The 22,413-nt window shown below is 40.1% G+C and overlaps 4 protein-coding genes across 4 annotated transcripts; 3 read left to right on the forward strand and 1 right to left on the reverse strand.

Moving 5' to 3' along the window:
• The first annotated feature begins 2,941 nt into the window (after positions 1-2,941).
• Positions 2,942-4,357, forward strand: LOC134793509 (transcription initiation factor TFIID subunit 7-like). The gene has a single exon (XM_063765090.1). It carries the CDS (start codon positions 3,067-3,069, stop codon positions 4,201-4,203), a length of 1,137 nt encoding a protein of 378 aa, XP_063621160.1. The 5' UTR covers positions 2,942-3,066; the 3' UTR covers positions 4,204-4,357.
• Positions 4,358-4,926: 569 nt separating this feature from the next.
• Positions 4,927-7,212, forward strand: LOC134805086 (cytoplasmic dynein 2 light intermediate chain 1). Its single transcript, XM_063778408.1, has 4 exons — positions 4,927-5,092; positions 5,415-5,766; positions 6,290-6,540; positions 6,875-7,212. Exons 1-4 carry the CDS (start codon positions 4,988-4,990, stop codon positions 7,061-7,063), a joined length of 897 nt encoding a protein of 298 aa, XP_063634478.1. The 5' UTR covers positions 4,927-4,987; the 3' UTR covers positions 7,064-7,212.
• A 422-nt stretch (positions 7,213-7,634) lies between these two features.
• Positions 7,635-18,312, reverse strand: LOC134805169 (tetratricopeptide repeat protein 8). The gene is made up of 6 exons (XM_063778505.1): positions 17,980-18,312; positions 17,589-17,840; positions 17,232-17,456; positions 16,631-16,830; positions 8,449-8,623; positions 7,635-7,801 (listed from the first exon to the last, which is right to left on the reverse strand). Exons 1-6 carry the CDS (start codon positions 18,250-18,252, stop codon positions 7,673-7,675), a joined length of 1,254 nt encoding a protein of 417 aa, XP_063634575.1. The 5' UTR covers positions 18,253-18,312; the 3' UTR covers positions 7,635-7,672.
• A 1,235-nt stretch (positions 18,313-19,547) lies between these two features.
• Positions 19,548-22,413, forward strand: LOC134805253 (thyrostimulin alpha-2 subunit). The gene is made up of 3 exons (XM_063778595.1): positions 19,548-19,741; positions 20,193-20,359; positions 21,500-22,413. The coding sequence occupies exons 1-3, from the start codon at positions 19,654-19,656 to the stop codon at positions 21,590-21,592; spliced, it is 348 nt and encodes a 115-aa protein (XP_063634665.1). The 5' UTR covers positions 19,548-19,653; the 3' UTR covers positions 21,593-22,413.

Below are 22,413 nucleotides of genomic sequence, written 5' to 3' on the forward strand. Positions count from 1 at the left end.
TAGTAGGAGGAGGGCCCTGAGGTGTCGTGCCTTCAACTTTTCCCGTTATTATTAATCTTTCCAGGCTATCCGGAGAGCGACGTGACTTATCCCTAGTTATACAGAAATTTAGCGCCATTGACCTGAAACTTGACTTCGACAAATGTGAATTGTACATTTCCGAAAACGTAGAACCCTCTTTAGCAGCCCAGGTACTTCAAAGTTTTTCGAGTTTAGATCAGATTCAGAACGTTTAGTCAAAATTAGTAGCCATTCGGCCTTATTTATTTTAAAATGTTGTTGTTGGTTCCCAAATTTACGTACTTGCTCCGTTGCTGCGCTATCTGGAAAGTCGCTAGTTTAGTCCAACCTATCGATAGTCTCCTTAAGTCACAACTGGAATCGATTTTGAATGTCCATTTTAATGAACCGGCTTGGACCCAAGATTCTTTGCCCATTAGGTTTGGCGGTTTAGGAACACGCAAAATATCGAGTATTGCTCTGCCGGCATTCTTGTCCTCAATCCATAGCACGTCTGATCTCGCAGGTAAAATCCTTAAAATAACAAACTGCGAGGTCGCGTGCTTGGATGAGGCCAAGAAAGCCTGGCTAGCTAAACTGCCAGATGTGCCACCTAGACCCGAGAGGCAATAAGGGCCTGGGACAACTTAGCCCCCACTGCCGTTCTAAAATCCCCAATTGACACTTCGTCGGGAAGGGACCACGCAAGGCTCCTAGCTGTGACCAGAGTCTGGACAATGACCCTTTCGATTTCCAACTTCTGAACTCTACGCTGAAGCTATGGGCCTGACTGTTCGGCAGTTATTTTTGCACAGTATCGTTTTGCTTACACACAAATCGTCTACACTCATGACTTGTTACGTCTCGCTTCTCAAAAACCGAATCTTTAACCTACCTGTTCCAGAAGTCTTCTCCGCCTTCGGTAAACGATTTGGGGACCACCTTAAGGCTTCAACCTACAGTGCCATGCTAAAGCATTGTTATCTCAAATCAAAGACAGATCAGTTATTGAGGCCAAAAAGCTTACATACACTCTTCTTCAATCACTTAACTACGTGGAAACAGCTAGAAGCTATACTAAGTAATATTTTATAATGTACGCAAATATTTAAGTGTCATTTTTAGTAATTTTGTAACTTGCATGCTATACCTATTAAGTAACTAAATTCAGATACTGCATGTACAAATCTAAAGGCCCCTGTACGCAATGGGCCAGCGCCGGCCAGTCCAAGGGACGCAGCCATGCGGTAGAATGAGATAGCAATATCACTTGCTCCCTTTAACGCATAAATGCGGCCCCCAGAATGGCCCACGCTGGCCCATTGTGTACCCCTGTATAGTTGAATCATCGAGAGCGTGGAATTGCATATGTAGTAGTATTGTTTGTTTACAGGCATTCTATATTTGAATTTTCTATTTTCTTGTACTATCAGCATACAACCACTACAAATGCAATTCCATCTTCTCGATAATTCAACTATACACAATGGGCCAGCGTGGGTCATTCTGGGCCCCTTAGGCCATTTAAGGCCCCTGCCTTAAATGGTTCCCCGCGATACAGAGGGGCTACCGCGAAATCCGTAATTCGCAAATTGCGGGGATTTTTCTCTTTTACTCCATTAAAGGTGTAATTAGAGTGACAGAGAAAAATGCCCGCAATTTGCGAACTTCGATTTTCGCGGTTATAGCCCAGGTCTCACCTAGTGCGGGGGCCCCTGGTAAATATGTATACCATAGTTTATTGGTAAATACATTATTTTATTTTACTAATTTTATGGCTGCACGCCTATCCATCACCCAACAACGGCACTTTCATCGAGCCAAACACTCAGAATTGCTATCGGACTCCGGGTCGGGGCCGATGTATGTGTGGACCACAGCTGTGCCTCTAGTGGGGCCCCTGTTGATCGCCTTGGCCACCACGGACTCGCCTGCTCCTCGGGCGCCGGCCGCCTATCCCGTCATGCCGCGCTCAACGACATCCTGAGGAGAGCGCTCGTCAGCGCCGACGTCCCTGCGGCTCTGGAGCCCCAGATCGCAAGGGACGACGGCAAACGCCCCGACGGGATGTCGTTGATCCCCTGGCGGATGGGCCGGGCGCTGGTGTAGGACGCCACCTGCGCAGATACGCTGGCGGTGTCCTACATTTTAGCCACCAGCAAACAGGCCGGGGCGGCGGCTGACGTCCGAGAACTCTTCAAGGCGAATAAATATAGTTGTCTCGGCGCATACTACGAATATGTAGCCTTTGGCGTCGAGACACTAGGTCCATGGGGTAGGGGGGCTCGGGGACTCCACAAGGTGCTCAGTAAATTCCTAAGGGAGGCCACAGGTGATCCTCGCGCAGGCAGCTTTCTCGCGCAAAGATTGGCCATAGCAATCCAGCGCGGGAACGCTGCCTGCGTGATGGGTACCCTACCAAGGGTGCAAAATTTTTAGCTTCAGTTATCTTAATTGTAGTTAATTTTAGTTTTATATTCATTTTAGAACACTTATTATTTATAATAAATGAGTTTTTGTATATACCAAGTATCAACTTAAGAAATTAATAAAGTTTGTAATAAACTCACAGGTGTTTTATTTTCTAAGATAAAAAAATTGAATGAGTTTAGGACGGTTTTTATCGGTTTAGGAAGTCACTATTATCGATTTTTCACAGCACTACTTTCTATCATGTCGGTTATTATCGTTTCGAGAACTCACTATTATCGATTTTTCACAGCACTGCTTTCTATAAACCATAGATAAATATATAGATAATATATTTCTTTATCTGTGCTATAAACAATTTTCTTTATGTTGGTATGAATAGATGCTCATCAGTCATACATCAGTCAAGTCCTGTCAAAACCAACCGTTTGACAAAAACGTACTATGGAGTTCCTTCTCTTAGAACGTAGTGATTATATGCTCTTTGCATAGACCTATATTTTTATTTTACCTGTTGCGGCGAAATCGAAATTATCATCGGACATTTGCATTTTGCTTTGCTAAAATAGAAAAGGACGAAAAAAGGCGAGTAGAAATTCATTTCATAAGTATAGACCATTGTTGTTAAATATAACCATGAATAGACGAGAGCCAGATTACCCCGTAGAGTTAGAATCTCAATTTATAATGAGGTTACCAACCGAGCCAGCTAAAGCCCTTCGTGAGCTTTTAAAATCCGGGGATAATTTTAAAAACAGACTTACTATTCAATTTGAAAACGATATGAGGCATGGCGAAGTACGCTTCGATCACTGGCTGCTTCATGCAAAGATCGTTGACTTGCCCACTATAATCGAATCGTTAAAAACCATTGATAGAAAGAGTGTTTACAAAACTGCGGATATATGTCAAATGATGATATGCAAAGAAGAATTAGACCCTGTACCTGCGGAGGACGAGTCGCCAAAAAAGAAGAAAGATCCTCTTAAAGTTGATAAGAAATATCTTCATCCTCACGGCATCACACCACCGACCAAAAACATAAGAAAGAGGCGTTTCCGGAAGACTTTGCGCAAGAAGTGCATGGAGGCCCCTGAAATAGAAAAAGAAGTAAAGAGACTGCTGCGCGCTGATAATGAAGCTGTGAGTGTCACATGGGAGGTGATCCAAGAGGAAGATGAGGTTAAACATGAGCCTAGCCCATCAACATCAACTAAACCAGACAAAACTAAACCAAAGAAGGAACAAAACATTAAACGAGATTTGGTGGAGAGCTCATCGAAGGTTGAGGACATATTTGGTGGTGCCGTCAGTGACAGCGATGCGGAAGATGATAATGTAAATGTTGATGTCGATGACAGGTTGTCCTCGTATGATGATCATTTCTCGGACACCAACTCTATTTACGGTGCCAGTGACTTTAAAGGAGGAAACCTAGCTACTCAATTTAAACCTGAAATGTTTAGCTCCACACAAGGAATTGAGCCACAACCCTCATCAAGCCACCAAATGGACATGGAAATGAGCGGTCAGGAGCAATTCTCCGTAGATGACTTCTTGCAGTCAGAAGACAAGAGCGGTGTAACTTACAAGCTGCAGCAGATCAGCGCCGAGCTTGAAGAACTGAAGCAGCGCCGCCAGCGCACCCAGCATGAGATAGCTGGACTGGAGAACCAGACCCTTCGGCAAAGGTTCCAAGACATCCTACAGACCCTCAACCAAGATATCATGTACAAGGAATTGGAATACCAAAACCTGCAGAGGCAAAAATAATTATAGTAAGAAAGTAAAAGTGAGATAAGAAAAACTTTGTACTGTAAAGGTATTTATTCTTCATGCATTTAATATACTTAATGAACTGGTAGCTGTTGATGAAATTATTAAAATGTAATAATTAATAAATTAAATAATAAATAATTTTATATGACTGTTTATTTTAGTACCACTCTATTCCTATTTATTCCATAGTGATAGTTATTTTATTCTAATCAGTCTGCACCTCTGGAGTGCCTTTAGCACACACAGCAACACACACACTTAATTGAGAAATTGTCTTCTCTCCTTAACCTCACCTTAATACATCTATAGATTTAACAGAGTATAACCTAGTACTCACATCACAGCCACTCACGGCCAAAGAATATAATACTCTGGTCCTGATCGTTAAGGTCCGTTTTCCTAGGATAGTGGTACCGTCATATAGCGGCCGTCTCCATACAAAATATTATATGGATGGAGTATTATTTTGTATGGAGACGGCACTGCTATCTTAGGAAACCAGAGCTTTGCTAAAGTGAGATAGTAGTAGCTTTGGTAGTAGTGAGATTCTTTGGTAGTGAGTAAGTAAAGTAAGAGAAGGATCGTTTTCGAAAATAAACTTCAATGTAAAATAAACCTTGCGTCAACGTCAAGGACAATAGATTATTTTTCCAACAAACGCATGCAGCAGACAGCTTTCTGTTGCTAGGCAGCCATATTTACAAAACATTACGCAAATCACGTGTAGTAAACAGTGATTGTAATATTTCCTTGACAAAAGGATTTTGGAGCCCAAAATATGCTATCAATACCTGAAATAGCTTCACAAATCGTGAATAAAGCGCTGTCGGAGAGCAGTGATGATTGTTCAAGGACGGTTTTTGTTGTGGGAAGCAAATCTGTGGTGAGTAAAACAACTGGGCACCGTTTGTTCCCATTACATTTACAGTACAATATTAAAATTTAAGACACGTTTATATTGTATATTCGCATTGTATTGCCACCCTTGCAAAAAAAGTTTAATAATTCACGTAAAGTTATATTTTATCAGCGCCTGCACATCAAGGAAAACGCATTTATAATAATCATACTATTTGTTTTTGCTAGGCGCTTAGAGTATACTAGAAAATCGACATTGTTAGTAAGTAAATAGTGAGTTTAGAGTTAGAGCCATAGTGAGCCGTAGTAGTACCAAAACAAGGTTGTATTTTTTTTTGCCTCCTCAGGGAAAATCTACGATGATTCATTCATTTCTCGAGAAAAACGAAGTTCCCCGAGAAACTTTAGTCCTAGAGTATTCTTTTGGCCGGAAATCAGTGAACAAGCAAAGCATAGAGAAGTCGATATGCCACGTTTGGGAATATGGCGGGAAGATCGACGTTTTGAAAAACACGCTCACGTCAGTACCCGTTCGAGGAAAGTACTATTGTTGTGTAATGGTCGATCTGAGTAAAATAAAGAATTTCTGGAATATTCTGGAGACTTGTATCGGATCTATAAAAGAGACTTACGATGGGACAGGGATCGAGCCGGAGCTGATAATCATTGGCGGGAAATATGACATATTCAAAAATTATGGTAAGTGTAGGTACCTATTTATACATATGCAGTACGTGGCGTAGCTATAGGTGTGGGCGAATGGTGCCTTTGCCCATCACGGCCTCGCACTTGGGGGGGTGGCCTAAGCCAACCTTTTTATTATCTTGGGGAAAAACATTTTATAGGGCCTCGCAGATGTGGTTTTCGCCCACGGCTAGATTGGTTCACGCTCACGCTACGCCACTGTACCTACTTTTTAATATGTAAGGAAAGCCACGAATGACGATTCAATATTCTTCATATCTAAAATGTTAGTAGTGTCCGTGTGATAATAGATAGTAGTATAGATGACGTGCCATGAGTCAACCCCAAGTATCTACATACACCGATTCACCATACACGATTGATTATACTTTTTTAAATCTCACATCCCTTGATTTTGAGCAGGTTGTTGGTCCCTGCATAAAATACTATGAATTTGGTCGCCTGTTAAAATTTCAATTTCAAACTAAGCCTTTCGAAAAATTTTATCGGATTGGTGTGCAGTTTTATTTATTTTCAGATAATGAAATCAAGAAGATCATAAGCACAACCATGAGAAGCGTGTCGCTAACAACCCACTCCCATTTAATATTCTACTCATCCAAAGAGCCTCAATTAGTAAAAAGAGCCAAAGAGATGCTGTACAATATAGGCTTTGGGAGCGGTTTTCATACCAAAGAGAAGAATACAAATTTCTCTAAACCTTTGGTTATACCAAAAGGGTCGGATTCTTGGGAGAACATTGGTGTGCCAAAGTCTACTATGGATATGGTAGGTACCTAAATTAAAGTATAAATCTGGACTTTTTTTGTAAAGTACACAGTTTATTTTTGAGCCTAAAACCTACACTGTCCGGTTCGAAGGACCGAGCCGAGGTTATTATCAGCCAGAAATGTATATTTTGCCATTGGTGCGTGGAGCACTGATGCCCGTTATATATAGGCGACTAGCATAAACGTTGCATACTGCTTTTATAGTACTAAAATATACTCGTATATTGTCTGGCCTAGGTACCTTTTTACTGTCACTGAAAAAAACTGCTCGACGTCCGTAAAATTATTTCCATCACATAATATTGACCAATATACAATTTACATGTCCACAGATCAAAGCCCGTCATTTATCCAGGATAGCGCCCGAGGCCGAAGTCACAGGGGACGTTACTACTACGAGGCCGAAACTCACACACCCCGAACCAGTGTTGGATGCCTTGGCCTCGGCCAAGTATGACGAACTGCGCAATATGGAGTCCTTTGATTTCTCAATTGGCGATTATTTGAAAGCCTTGGATTAAGTATTGTTAAAAAGACTATACTTGCGTGTTAGGCGTAACGTAAGTACCTAAGTAAATAATCTGATAGGTATATTGGTACTTATGATTTGATGAAAACAGAAAGAAAATTATAAAGGTAGGTATAACCAATATATAGATGAGAATACAGCTAAGAAATAAAAACACACGTTTACCCAAATAAAGTATATTTAATACATTTATTACCTTCAACTTGTTTCCTAATAGATTTCCATATACTTCTATATATCATTCATAAATTCGTATTTAACATAATGATGGAGCAGGTAGGTACTAGGTAGTCAAGGTATTAAATATCGACATGGCCAAAGTGTCAAAACATGTACACACTACCTTAATGTATGGTCAATAAGGTCGCGTATACATACTGTTGGCACTCTGTCCTTGTCGATATTTAATACCTTGACTGGGTACTATTTGCATTTTACCTCTGACTTGCCAAAAGTAACCACCCCAACGCAACGCCTGTGCCAGAAATTGTATAGGAGTTCTTCTTTGTCCATAGAACCCAGTATAGTACTCCAAATACTTTCGAAATGGGAAAGGTGTGCGAGCATAGGTATGCTTGGAATTTCGAAAGTGTACGTTTGTTTACTTGTCTTTACGTGCACGCAGCCGTGCATCCATGGTCTTCAGCGCGTGCCGCGCGGGCCCATTTTCCGAGTTGGTGGCGAGGCTCACCTGTAGGCACCGCCGCGCCAGCACCATATCTCCAGTGGACTGTCAAATACCTCAATGTTATTAGGGTGTAGTTGTAGTCTTGGGCTGTAGCTTTATGCAGATTGGGGGACTTCACGAAACTTGCAAAGATCGAATATCTCCAAGACCGCGTTTGCAATAATTCTGGAGGAATCTGTCAGTTGCTACCTAGAAGGATTTGTAAAGGTCCAGGTACCAACTTACACTTTGAACACATACCTAGATAGATAGATAGATAGATAACCATTTATTAGCTTGCCACAATACACACATTGACAGAAAAAACAGAAACAATAACAGTACCAAACTAAAGCTAAAATCAGGAACAAGATGTATCAATAAATGTGCTGTGTGCGTTGCAGCAAAACAAAAGGGTTCTGGTTCAGTAATACCACAGTAGAGTACTGTAATACGCTCCACTCTTTCGGGTGAAGCACTAACCTAACCTAACCTGTCTTCTGCTGAACAGGCCCTTTATAGGCCTCTCTTTTGCTCACTATTAGTCTAACTACAGTGACTACGACTGAACTGTGATACTGTCTAACCAATTGCCATCGACCTTGGTTCGTCTGTGGATCTCGAATTCACTGATACGAACTTCGAAGTGGACTGAATTTTGAAAAATAGTTTGGGATACGATTCTCTGGCCAAGATCTAGTAAGGCTTACCAAAGCTACATGCGCCAAATTGAACCATATATTGGAGCGCGACTCCGGATTGGTTGAGAAATACAGCGCTTGCCTGAAGCAGGGCAGCGTGAGATCCCATTGGTTGCAGTATAAGCAGCAAAGAGCCAGATTATTGTATATCTCAGCTCCTGGTGGGTTCGTCGCTAATAACCTCCTGAAAAATATTCAGATATTTTAATGGCGACTGTACAAGGAAACCATAAAAATGGGTGCAAGATATACTTGGTCAAGAAGATCTTGTCAGTAGAAAAAGGCGGCAAATTTGAAAAATGAAGGCATGAAGGGATATCGTCTCATAGAAAATTTGAATTTCGCGCGTTTTCTACTGACAAGATTTGCTTGACCATCTATATAATGGAAAGCGTGCGTCAACTATAGGGGACAGCACAATATGTGGGGTACTGAGGGCAGCACCTGCATATTGGCGTGAAGTTCGTCCGTACATTTCAGAATTTTTGATTTAGCCCATGGTATAATAATATACTCCGCCTGGTACTCTCTTCCCATCTTTTCGTGGTCACGTGACTGACACAAGCCTACGCCATCATGCGACAGCGCTATATGATAATATGCGATAGCGCTATATAAAGTGGCAATGTTATTGTGACGTAGGCTAGTGTCACTCTGGGAAGAGAAGACCATGTTTTATCTTCTTTATATATAAACGCGAGCGGCTTTGACGGTAGAAACAAATTAAATTATGCTCAAACAAAAGAGCGTAAAAAAATAACACTTTTGAATCGACAACATATATCCGCAAAATTCGTATTGTCGCGTATTTTGCATTTAAAAGTGAAAAAATTTCGACAAACAATACTAAAGGCTCAATTTGTTGGTTGACATTTGACAGCTATGCGTTGCGTTTAGAAACTGCAAATATGCTTACAAGTTAGGTTGGTCGTATTTTTTTTAATAAAAAGCAAGACGAATATTACTGTTTATTTGATGACTTTCCGGTATGTATAATGGTTAATATTTGCATTAAGTTTCGTTTCATATGGATATGTATACCGGTATAATTATTACATAAATTTGTTTTTAAGCCAGAACGTGCGATAGTCTGTTACGGCTTTTAAGACGATAGCAACACTGTCTAGACGTCAACGACGGCTGTTATTCGAAAATACTTTATCCGGTACTCCAGACGTGATAAAAACCTGTTAAATAGTGTATTGTGTGTGTTAACAATAAAAAATAGTCACCGAACATAGTGCAAAGTGCAAACGCCATCGTAACGTAACGAGATTTGAACTTCAAAGCGTTCCATGGGTGTATTGTGTTTAGTATAAACATCGGTCTCTCAGTTGTATTTTAATATTTCAGAATGATTCCAAATATTCTTACATGTCAAGGCACTATTAGCTACCTGGAAATGCAAGTGAAAGCAACCTTGAAGCAGCTGTGATAAACTAATAAGTGAGCGAGATGAAAATGACGTTGTTCAAAGAAACTTTGAGTTAAGTGCCAGCTGACTGTAACACACTCTAATTAAGTACATTGCCAGTGTGAAACAGTGCAAAAAGCTACAGTGTATTGTGGACATATTTAATAACTGTGCTTTAGACTATGAATCAAATTTGAGGTGTATCGGTGAATTGGAAAGTCAACTGCATAAAGCTAATAAGTTATCTCCGGAGTCAATGTAAGTTGAATATAAGATTAAATATAATAAGATATATAGATAGTATATATGTCGCAGTCAAAAGTGTGAACTGGTCAAAAGAACTTTTAACCGACAAAAACAGGCAAAACTGCTTTTGACTGAGCATGTTGGTCAAAAGTAGTTATACCTGAAATTTAATTTTTTGGTCAATAAAGGCTATTCTATTCTATTCTATTCTAATTTGACAGGTGACAACAAAAAAAATATTAATTCCTGCTAAAATTTCAGAGTCATAGTGAAGCATAGTACATAGTACCAAAACAAGGTTGATTTTTAGGGTTCTGTAGCCAAAGGGTAAAAACGGGACCCCTATTACGAGGACTCCAATATGTTATTAGATCAAAACAAATTATTTTCAGAAAATATTTAATTTAGGCTTAGGGATGGCGAGGCTCCATAAACCTTCAGTAAGTAGTGCATAAGTATCCTTGGAAAAATTCGACCTATGCCGCCGTGGGTGGCCCGGTGGCAGAATGGCACAGGCACCTGCTGCAATAGCAGAGGACGCTGCTTTGATTCCAGCCTAGGGCACTGGAGGCCTTGGTCACTTTTTAGGGTTGCGTACCCATAGGGTAAAAACGGGACCCTATTAAATATTAAGACTCTGCTGTCCGTCTGTCTGTCACCAGGCTGTATCTCAAGATCTCATGAACTGTGATAACTAGATTAACTAGACAGTTTCAATTTTCACAAATGATGTATTTCTGTTGCCGCTATAACAACAAATACTAAAAACAAATTAAAGAAATATTTAAGCGGGGCCAATGCAATGCTAGGCTGGATATGACTGATGAAATGAGTAAATTTTTATTAATATGTTTTAATATGACATGTTGGTGGCAAACAAGCATACAAGGCTGTTAATGCCGATGGTAAGTGGGAGTTTAGACTAGACCTCTGCTTCTCCAAGGGACTCACATTGCTGACCGAGTAAATTTTTATTAATATGTTTTAATATGACATGTTGGTGGCAAACAAGCATACAAGGCTGTTAATGCCAATGGTAAGTGGGAGTTTAGACTAGACCTCTGCTTCTCCAAGGGACTCACATTGCTGACCGAGTAAATTTTTATTAATATGTTTTAATATGACATGTTGGTGGCAAACAAGCATACAAGGCTGTTAATGCCGATGGTAAGTGGGAGTTTAGACTAGACCTCTGCTTCTCCAAGGGACTCACATTGCTGACCGAGTAAATTTTTATTAATATGTTTTAACATGGCATGTTGGTGGCAAACAAGCATACAACTCATACAAGGCTGTTAATGCCGATGGTAAGTGGGAGTTTAGACTAGACCTCTGCTTCTCCAAGGGACTCACATTGTTGACCGAGTAAATTTTTATTAATATGTTTTAATATGACATGTTGGTGGCAAACAAGAATACAAGGCTGTTAATGCCGATGGTAACCCAAGTAGCATTGCAAGCTGTATATAAGCTGTATTAAAGTGTATTTGTATATTATAAGCTGTACAGTTAGGCTGTACAAAGGCTGTATAAGCGCTTATACAGCCCTTATAAGTAAAAAAAGGGCCCAAATTATACAGCCTTTGGCGTTATTAGAGCTGTAGAGTAGCTGTATAAGCAATACATAAGCTGCATAATAGCTGCATTACAGCTATATTTCGGTGAAACAGGAAACCTTAACACTACAGATAATCTCTTATAAGTACGATATAAGAATATAAGTTTTAAATGAGTTATAAGAAAGAATTACAAGAGAATAATAATCATTTAAGAAACTAAAATGTCTTAATCTTGTTCATTCGTAATATAGTAATGGCGACAATAAAGTGTTATAGTGGATGGTAAAAGTAAAAGTAAATATTATACAGGACTTGAATGGAATATTACATTATTGGTAAGTGCGGATTATTATTTATTGTGAACCTGTGTATCTTTTCTGGCAAAATATTTACGCGCCTGCAAAATAACAAAGAGAAACCATAAGGAAAATATCAAAAATCGGTAAAGTTACTGTTTGTTTTTAAGGTTAGAGTATCAAAAATATTTATAAATATTAATTCTAAGGCTAAACAATTTATTTTAGCTGGTAATCATGACACGGCGTTAGTCTGCTAAATATTTGCAAGTATTTCTTTAATTATATTTACAAATACGTTTTTTTTTTATTCTAAAATGGCGATAATTTTTAAAGAGCCTATACAGGATAGTTGGAGAGCATTATAATCTCAGTAGCTGTGCTGTGTAATAAATGGAGTGTCTTTTACAGCTTTTGTAATTAAAACAGCTTTATAATAGAATATTTGTATTCGTTTGGCTGTATTTCGGTTCTCCGTACATAAGTTATAATTCTCTTTAGATATCCGTATAAAAAATAAAAAACCTGTACTGTAACTGCCATATATTCCTTTAGTTTTATAATACACTTATTTTCAGAAATAATTACACTACTATACTTATACGAGTGTAAAATTACGCCAAAAGATTGTTATAAGCGACTCTATCAGTAATACAGAAAAAAGCTGTACTATAGCTGCCATTTATTCATTTGGTTTTACAATACCCTTACAGACAGAAGTTATACAACTACTATTCTTATAGGAGAGTAAGATTACGCCATAAGAAATAGCTTTAAAACGGGGTTGACAGATACATTTGTACAGCTACAAGTGCCAAGTGATACTACAATACAGCCTGTATACAGCTTTTACGATAAAATTAGCTTGTAGTGTTTCACAACACTTAATGTTTTAAAACGGAGTTGACAGATACTTTTGTACAGCTAAAAGTGCCAAGTGTTACTACAATATAGATATGAGCGCCGCGCCGGCGCGCCGCCGCCGCCGACAAAATATTCGCGCCGCCGCCGCCGACGCTGCGCTATCGGCGTGGCATCGGCGTGACCTTGTTAGATACTACTACGTGCTACTACTTTAAGAATCAGATAATATATATTTTATCTAGTTTAGATCTTTAACGGCGCCACTCCGAAGACATTCAATAGGTATTTTAGGTCCATATAATTCAAAAATATCGATGGTAAATTCATTTTTTTTCTTTCTGGTAATCGCGCTACTATTAAGTTTATAGGGCAACGAAATTACAAATTTTGCCAGCTGGTTAGCTCATCCGTCATTCACCGCGAAATTAACTATTGCAAACATGGTTGAATGTTTCTGAAAGGTGCAAAAAGGGGTCAATTTCAGATATTAAGCGTTTTCACGTACAAAAGGACGAATTTTTCTTCAAGCAATGTTTCTTCACGGACTGTGTCACAACAAATTTGACTGTGCACAGCTTGTCAATAAAATATGTTATATAGTGCCCAGAACTGTTAACCGCCGAGACACGCGCGCGTACCGACTGTTCGCGGTGGCCACATGCCGCACCAACGCCGGCGCGCGTGCGCCTCTCCGCAGGCTAGTTACCACGTATAACCAACACTTTACCCACTTAGATGTATGTCATCTACCCGAGACTAAGTTTAGATTCCTTTAAAACCCCTACTAGAAATTTAGGTTTAGGTAGTTAATTTAGTTTAAGTTAAAGCTTTGTATCTGCATCTGATCTAAGCAAACATTTTCATTACCTATTTGTTATATTTATAAGGCATGACGTAACTAACTTAGCATATAATTTTTCCCTGTTTAAATAAGTACCTACAATCTACATCAAATAATTAACTGTTCCCTTTTTTGTGCCAACCATTGCATAATTTTGTTGTAATCCGTGGATAATGTCGTTGGTTATGCATTAAGTTAATTTGAATTCTACTACTAAATTTAACATTGTTTTGTATAGCTGTTTGTTATCCCTAAAATGAATAAAATAAAATAAAATAAAAAAGTCCGGCCGTTGGCTTCGCACGGAAGGGCGTCGGAAACGGTACCGGGTCTCATTTAAACTTGGCCATTGTTCAAATTTCAAGCTTTGCTTTCTTTGGCCTTGCATCGCATGGAAGTAAGCCGTTATATCTTACCTCCAATTTTTCGGTCTGTTTGGAGCTCAACTTTCGGCCTCGCTTTTACAATGCTTGGTCATTGGTTTTTATCCGATCTTAGCTCCACTGCAGCACGGCCTTTGGCCTCGCACGAATGCGCCGGCAGGAAAGCTCCAGGTCTTTAACACTATGGCCTCGGTCTTTATCGCCCTTTAACTTGCTTACACTGGACCACTAGTTCAATTCCAAGCTCTGCTTTCTTGCAGCTTGGCCTACGACCTCGCACAGAAGCGCGCCGCCATCGGCGCTCCAGGCATTCGGCCGTCAGCCAAGCTCAATTCTAAGCTGTATTCTTACTTGCAGGTCAGCCTCTGGCCTCGCATCGGAAGGCGTCGGAATCAGGTCTTCGCTTTTAGGTGGAGCTCGGCCTCGCGTCTCCCTTTTTTACATAAATCGGTTATGTAGAGTCGATTTTGGTTAATGACGGAGCTTGATTTTCCTCACTTCGGCTCTTTGGTTGAACTGTCGACAATGACTGTTTCCCTGTGGGCGCAGCACGGTTCCATTTTTATCGTCGATCACTATGCGCGTCCCTTTCGCACTTACGTACTTGTTAAATCGTGACAGGCATGGTGACAAGGGATAAAAACGCGACCGTGCTAAGCCGCCTGGTGATACAGTCAATCCGCTACTTTTTACTTAGCATAAAAGATAAGCCGCTCGCAAAGATGTTCCCGCCATGGCCTCGCCAAGATTAAAACCGCCTCTGATGCAGCGCGATACCGTTTATACTATGAAATGAAATACTACTACAATACTACGTAAGCCTATACTATATAAAAATATTATACTATATAAAACTATTTTACTACCTTTATTCAATAAATTATCCTTGAAATTGAAAAATGCACTTAATTTATAACTTTCTTACAGCAAAAACATGTTTTTTCGGTAAAATTTTGATTTGAATTATTTTTTCATTAATCCAAGGAGTTTCAAGGCCACGCCGCCGATTCGCCGCCGCCGCCGACCGATTTTGACCGGCGCGCCGCCGCCGGCTAAATGCCTATCGGCGCTCATATCTACTACAATACAGCCTGTATACAGCTTTTACGATAGAATTAGCTTGTAGTCTCTCACAACACTTTTAGTTTTATAGTAGATTTTTTATATTCTGATAAAGCACCCCATGCTTCCGCAGAATCCTTTATAATGATTTTATACAGCTTGAGCTGTATAATGTCTGTAAAGTACCTTTTATACAGCTTAAATCTTTTCTGACACTCTTATACGTCCCTTAAATCACTCTAAGTTCTTAATTGGCTGCTATATTGATGTTGCCGACACTTCCATGCTACTTGGGAAGTGGGGGTTTAGACTAGACCTCTGCTTCTCCAAGGGACTCACATTGCTGACCGGTTACAAATCTATTACACTCATACTAGGGTTCCGTACCTGAAGGGTAACTAAAAAACGGGAACCTATTAGCGATTCCGACTCGCACTTGGCCGGTTTTTCTTAGTAGGTACATGACATTTATTTCAGTTTTACTTCATTGTCCGTCTGTCTGTCTGTCTGTCACCAGGCTGTATCTCATGAACCGTGATAGGCCTAGGCAGTTGAAATTTTCACAGATGATGTATTTCTGTTACCGCTATAACAACAAATACTAAAAAGTATGGAACCCTTCGTGCGCGAGCACTTGCCCGGTTTGACATTTCAGGCTCCGTCACACAGGCGCGTTTCGCGTGCGGCGCGTGAGCGGGGCGCGCCGCTTTTTCATATAAAACGCTCAGGCCCGGCTCTGAAATCGCGCCGGTGTGACGGAACCTTTATTTCAGTTTACTCCACTGTCCCTCTGTCACCAGGCTGTATCTCATGAACCGTGATAGCTAGACAGTTGAAATTTTCACACATGATGTATTTCTGTTGCCGCTATAACAACAAATATTAAAAAGTGTTCCGTTCTTGATGGGTGAGTCCGACTCGCACTTATTCAGTTTTTTTTTGTAAACGAATTTAATATTAACGGATAGGCATTAATATTAAAGAATGAAATAGTAGTGATAATTTCCATACTTATACTTTAGTGCCATGAAGGGTAGGTACAAAAGGGTTCCCTCTTTTGAGATTGGAAAGTGGGCTAGGTTATAAATGCGGCCTTCACAGAACCGATCTGCGACCAGAAAAGTGGGTCAGGTTAGAACTGTGATCCTTACAGAACCGAACTGCTACCAGAAAAGCGGATTAGGTTTTTTTAATTACATATTTGTTTTTAGATATAATTATCGGAATAGTAAATTTTTCGAGTTATGATTGTATGTTACGGATTTAAAGTTTTCTGAGATGAGATAGGTTTGTAACCGCCTTGATGAAGGTATGAAGTCTAAAAGTAAATAATTACTTAATTCAAAATGAGTATTACCTATTACTATTATTTATTTTACCCGAGCGAAGCCGGGTTTTCATCTAGTTAGACTATGATTTAGCCCTATTTATGTATTAATTAGAGTTTTGAACTCTATTTGGTATAAAATAAGGTTGCAAATTCGGAAACGCAAAAATTATTAGGCTAGCTGCAAGACAAGAAGAACCTGTAGTATCGTAAAGCAATCTCTGGCTGGTCGTTATAGAAGTTGAACATAGCGATGCTGGCCACCGCCTCCATATTAGTCGGATCCTCGAGCGCCACCACCCGGTACTCCTGCACGGCCAGCGTGGAGTTGCCCATCTGATCGTGGATCCTGGCCTGCTCCAGCAGCAGCGGCGGGTACGAGTGGAACACGGACAAACCCTGCGTGTTTCATGTTCTTTAGTACGCTCGAGAGCATGAAAAGGCGAATATTACTATGGGAATTACCACCGTGTCGCGGCTAATATTAGCGGTTATAACACTCAAAATGCCGCATTATAGGTGAGTCGTATCGGCCTGCCATAGTAGTAGTTGTTAGGTTGTAAGGTATGTATCTATGGGCCTTAGTAGCTTGAAAATAAATTCTTTTATTGATTGATAGTAGCCAGATTGGGGTTGGAATAATAAGTAGGTACCTACATAAATAAGTATCATTTGGCCTTAGATGAGCGAATGTGAATGTATTTCTCTCACATATAGCTGGCGTGAGTATTCCGCTTCTACAAAAAACTTGGAATTTTGATATACCTACACGTGTCACGTCACGTGTCTGTTCTACGTACCTGCTTGCAGACTTCCAACGCCGACAAAGGCTGGTTCAGCCCCACATACATCGCGATCAACCGCAGGTATATCGACACGTGCTTGTTGAGTTTCAGCGCCTGCCTCAAACAGTCCTCTGCATTTCTGAACATGCCTAAACTGGAGTAACAGCGGGCGAGGGAGAAATGCCACCACCAGTCCGTGGTGTCGTCGGCCTTTTGAGCTTGGAATGCTATTTCTATTGCCTGGGAATGAAAAAATATTAGGTAAAAATCTGTCTAAGTATTTGCGTTCTCCCTACTAATATTATAAATGCAAAAGTAACTCCTATATATCTCTCTGTCTGTCTGTTGGTCTGTTACCTCTTCACGGATTACCTTTCGAACATCTCCTTCACAATAGTAAACATACTCAAAGAGTGTCTTGGCGGAGGGTGTAAACATCTTGTTTTCCTTATCTACGAATCTCAGCGACAGTGGGACGGTCAGGGTGAAGCTGAAGGGTGCTCCAGCGAGGGCTGTGGCGGCCCTGGAGGCTCGCGAGGCTGTATTGAGGGCGCTGCGGGCGGTACGAGCGCGGGCCGTGCTGCTGGTGCCGGCTCGGGTCTTCAAAGTTGCTGTAGCGGTTCTCTACAACAACAATCGACATAGTGAAATGTATGCAAGTTTATTAAAGAATAAAAAATCCTAGTTCACTACGGAATTCTAAAAATGACTTAGACTTATTCACCATAATGCTAACAGAACTATAATAATCAATAGGACTTACAATGTTCTGAGCAGTCCTAGCAGTCCTCTGGAACGACGTGCCCGGACGTGGGGTCTTCGCCACAGCCGTACTCGTCAACTCATCCTGCTGAGGCACATACTCCACCTCCTCATACCCGTTCCCAGCTATCTTGGCTTGTATCGTCATCACCCGCATCTGTATGAACTCTAGCATTCGGTCGTCTTTCCCTTGCAACGCTGTCGCGCATAATGTTAGACATTCGGTGTATTGTTTTGTTTTGTATAAGTTTATGATTCTGTAGTCTATATCCATTGTTTAAGTTAACTAGAAGGATTAAGTTGAACAGTTTTGTGTTTGGTACTGTTTCGATTGGTTGCTAAGCAACCCTATACGTAATTTGAATCAGCTGAGCTTTTCATACCCCTGTAGTGTTCGGGTATGTTCGTAATAATTTGAATTAAATGATGTACCTAAAATCTTGAAAATTTTAACGATGTACCTATGTGTGTAACATGGCGATATTGCCAACTCACTCCGCTCGTTTCATAAAACCACACCTGAGTTTTAAAGTCTCTCTTATGTATCAGTTGCATGTGAACTACCGTAATTCCGCGGTTTTATTTTATAACATATTGCATAAAATATCTACAAATAATTAATGTTATTTTTTGTATATATGTCTAGGTATAGGTAGTAGGTAGGTATACATACAGTAGGTATATTAGGTCTGCTCTGTCAAGTCCACCCCATTACGCTCGCGCCATAACGTTGCAAATACCCCCTGGCTGGCTGGACGTCAGCTGTTTTATGGGTTGAGATAATTTTATCCCTTTGTTTTTAGCAAAAGCTTAACTGAGACAGTGGTGGTAAACCTTTATAAATGCGCTGTTCTTAAGCAAACGAATACTTTGTCAGTTTGCAATATAATAAAAAATGAAGTCGCCAAAATGGTTTTTAGCTTTTAACATTTTTTGGCCGAGCGTTAGCGAAGATCTCCGTTTCAGCTTGGACATAAATGCTTTCGTATGTTCGGATGATCTCCTCTATAGGTCGCACAATTTCTCAACGGATTCTCGTGAAATTTTGTGAGCAGGTTCAAGAATTAAATATGTAGGTAGATTATTTTTGTCGATTTAGATTTCGGAAATTTTTCAAAATGACGGAGCCTTGGGGGTTTGCGAAGTCTAAAAGTCACAGAGCCACTAATAGTGTTACTGTATAAATAAATAATAATAAATAATAAATTTATAAATATTATAGGTCATTCTTACACAGATTGACCAAGACACCACAGTAAGCTCAAGAAGGCTTGTGTTGTGGGTACTCAGACAACGATATAATATAATACATAAATACTTAAATACATAGAAAACAACCATGACTCAGGAACAAATATCTGTGTCATCACACAAATAAATGCCCTTACTGGGATTCGAACCCAGGACCATCGGCTTCACAGGCAGGATCACTACCCACTAGGCCAGACCGGTCATCAAATGTATGTATGTAAGTTTGTAAATTATGTGTCTATAGGCCTTAATTGCCTGAAAATAAATAATATTCTCTGATTTTAAGACAAGCAATTCTTAACTTTCATATTTTTTTAAAGAATTGTTGACGATCCCTGCATAGTTGCCACCAATGCTAGTATAAGAGAGGGGTACTTCAAAACACCTCCATTGTTTTCTGAGCATCACCCTCATCTGCTTCACCATGCTTCTGAGGAGTATAATTCTGTTGATAACGTTCACGCAGATATTCGCCGGGGAAGGCTGGAGAAAGCCTGGCTGCCATAAAACGGGTTTGATTATTTGTTTTTATCTCACATATATATTCGCAAAATGTTTTCAGTTTTTTTACGTCACTGATCGGTAAAACACTTCACAAAATTCTAAGATTTAAATAAAAGAATATTGATAATTATCATGTGTCTGAAAATGTACTGCCATGTGGGCTCCTCGGGGCCTTTTGCCAAGTCGAGTAGTTTGGACGTCTGCCGTGTCCGCGATCTAGTTATTTTAGCATTTTTAGCGGAGCTCCGTCTACGATAAGTCTGGCCAAGAGCTATATATCAAATATAACGCTGCCGTGGTACTTAAGTAATTAAGTAGGTATACTCTCACTGCCAAGTCGGTGCAGACTGCAGACGCATAGACGAACTCTATTAGTCGATGAAAAGCAATGGGAACACTCAAATTACTAACCATGCCATAGCTACTCTTAAGCGTATAGATTTATAAATTTGCCTTCAGGCCACACTCGGGAAATCAACATACCTGACTGCGTCGGCTTCAAGATCACGACCAACGCCTGCCGCGGCTACTGCGAGTCCTGGTCGCTGCCTAGCATCATGCTGGGGTTTAAGCGGCACCCGGTCACTTCGCTGGGGCAGTGCTGCAACATAATGGAGTCGGAAGACGTAAGTGTATTTACAGGTTGCTCTTCGGTGAAGACTTCAAGTTCACGACCAACACGCCTGCCGCGGCTATTGCGAGTCCTGGTCGCTGCCTAGCATAATGCTTGGATTTAAGCGGCTCCCGGTCACTTCGCTGGGACAGTGCTGCAACATAATGGAGTCGGAAGACGTAAGTGTATTTACAGGTTGCTCTTCGGTGAAGACTTAAAGTTCACGACCAACGCCTGCCGCGGCTACTGCGACTCCTGGTCGCTGCCCATCAGCATCATGCTGGGCTTTAAGCGGCACCCGGTCACTTCGCTGGGGCAGTGCTGCAACATAATGGAGTCGGAAGACGTAAGTGGTTTTATAGGTTGTTCTTTCGTGAAGACTTCAAGATCACGACCAACGCCTGCCGCGGCTACTGCGAGTCCTGGTCGCTGCCTAACATCATGCTCGGCTTTAAGCGGCAGCCGGTCACTTTCGCTATGCAATAGATAGGGAATATTCCGGAAACTAGGGGGCGCCTCTAGCACAAACAGTAAACAAACCATAGTCATAATTTATTCGTAACAAATAATATTAGTAGGAGATCCCACATATGGTCGACCTTCACCAATCTGTCTGACGGATGAAACTATGAAAATATGAAAGGAAATATGTTCCAGAACATAAATAAATAGGGTTGCCTAAAGAAATATGGTCAAGGCTATTTTTAATAAATTTTTGAAAAAACGACAGCAATGGCATACCATTGTATTTGCAATAAAATTACCATCATTTTGATGTATAATTCAAGCGTCAGACAGATGAGTGCAATTATCGATATAAAATCACCTCTTTAAACACGGCAACCACATAATAGTGACCGGAAAAATATAGGCAACCTAGTTGATTTATATGTTGTACAAGTTGTATACTTTCCATTGAAACTTATTTCGTTCGTCTGGTTCGTCAGACAAATCGGTGAAATTTACCGAAAAAAAAATGTTTTCAAAAATTTATTAAAAATAGCCTTGACCATATTTCTTTAGGAAACCCTATTTATTTATGTTCTGGAACATATTTTCTTTCATAGTTTCATTCGTCAGACAGATTGGTGAAGGTCGACCATATATGTGGGATCTGCAAGTGCAAGGGCCTAAACTCGTGTATTTTTTTCAGACGCATGTCAAGGTGCAATGTATTGACGGAGAACGGAATTTGACGTTCAAGTCGGCGGTGTCCTGCGCGTGCTACCACTGTCAGAAGGAATAGAGAACTTCTGTAACATCCCACCCACAGACATATATCTAAGTAGACTCGTGCACCGCACTACTATGTACCGCAGGATTTTGTATCGATAAAGATCGGTTTTCCTAGGATAGCGGTGCCGTGCCGTCATTTAGCGGCCGTCTCCATACTAAATAATACGACTAAATATGGATGTCGTAGTATTTGTATGTAGACGGCCGCTATAATGACGGCACCGCTATCCTAGGAAACCAGAGCTTAAGCAAGCGCGAGGCGTATTTAGATTTGAAATTATGGTATTGATTTCATATTTGCTGAGACAGTCAAATTAATATCGATAGATTTTTTTCGATTCTATGTCAATTAAAATTCTTATCTAGTTACGCTTTACGAAGTAGTTAAAAGGTAGGCACATTTTGTAATTGCATCTTAAAAATACAGTATTGTTTTACGAAACTCGAAATAACTCATCTTAAAATCACTTTATTCACGATCGGATATAAAACAGAATTGGAAGCTAATTTTGTAGTTGCATTTTAAGGTTGAGTAACTAATATCTAAATTCTTGTATCTACTTATTATACTTATACATAAAAGTAGGTGCATGCATTTGGGTGGTCTCGTTAGATGTATGTCTATGATTATACTACAATAAGTAATTAATTTGCAATCTATTGTTGTTCTATGGGGAAATAGAATATCTTAGTGAAATTAAACAATGAATTGTTTGTCTTAAGTGAAATTTATTACGTAACTTATTATAACTTGCGATGTAGAAATTAAGAGAAAATTAGTATGTAATGTACCTAAAGGAGGGTACTTTATAAACTGTACAATAAATGTGA

The sequence above is a fragment of the Cydia splendana genome, chromosome 1 (genome assembly GCF_910591565.1).
Source record: "Cydia splendana chromosome 1, ilCydSple1.2, whole genome shotgun sequence".
NCBI classification, from domain to species: domain Eukaryota; kingdom Metazoa; phylum Arthropoda; class Insecta; order Lepidoptera; family Tortricidae; genus Cydia; species Cydia splendana.

Coding starts and splice junctions, on each gene's coding strand:
- LOC134805169 (XM_063778505.1), bottom strand. CDS start 18,252: ATGGATATAGACTACAGAATCATAAACTTATACAAAACAAAACAATAC. Junction 17,841..17,979: donor CTAGGACTGCTCAGAACATT/GTAAGTCCTATT, acceptor TTGTTGTTGTAG/AGAACCGCTACAGCAACTTT. Junction 17,457..17,588: donor GTGAAGGAGATGTTCGAAAG/GTAATCCGTGAA, acceptor TTTCATTCCCAG/GCAATAGAAATAGCATTCCA.
- LOC134805086 (XM_063778408.1), top strand. CDS start 4,988: ATGCTATCAATACCTGAAATAGCTTCACAAATCGTGAATAAAGCGCTG. Junction 5,093..5,414: donor TTGTGGGAAGCAAATCTGTG/GTGAGTAAAACA, acceptor TTGCCTCCTCAG/GGAAAATCTACGATGATTCA. Junction 5,767..6,289: donor TGACATATTCAAAAATTATG/GTAAGTGTAGGT, acceptor ATTTATTTTCAG/ATAATGAAATCAAGAAGATC.
- LOC134793509 (XM_063765090.1), top strand. CDS start 3,067: ATGAATAGACGAGAGCCAGATTACCCCGTAGAGTTAGAATCTCAATTT.
- LOC134805253 (XM_063778595.1), top strand. CDS start 19,654: ATGCTTCTGAGGAGTATAATTCTGTTGATAACGTTCACGCAGATATTC. Junction 19,742..20,192: donor GCCTGGCTGCCATAAAACGG/GTTTGATTATTT, acceptor ATTTGCCTTCAG/GCCACACTCGGGAAATCAAC. Junction 20,360..21,499: donor ACATAATGGAGTCGGAAGAC/GTAAGTGTATTT, acceptor TATTTTTTTCAG/ACGCATGTCAAGGTGCAATG.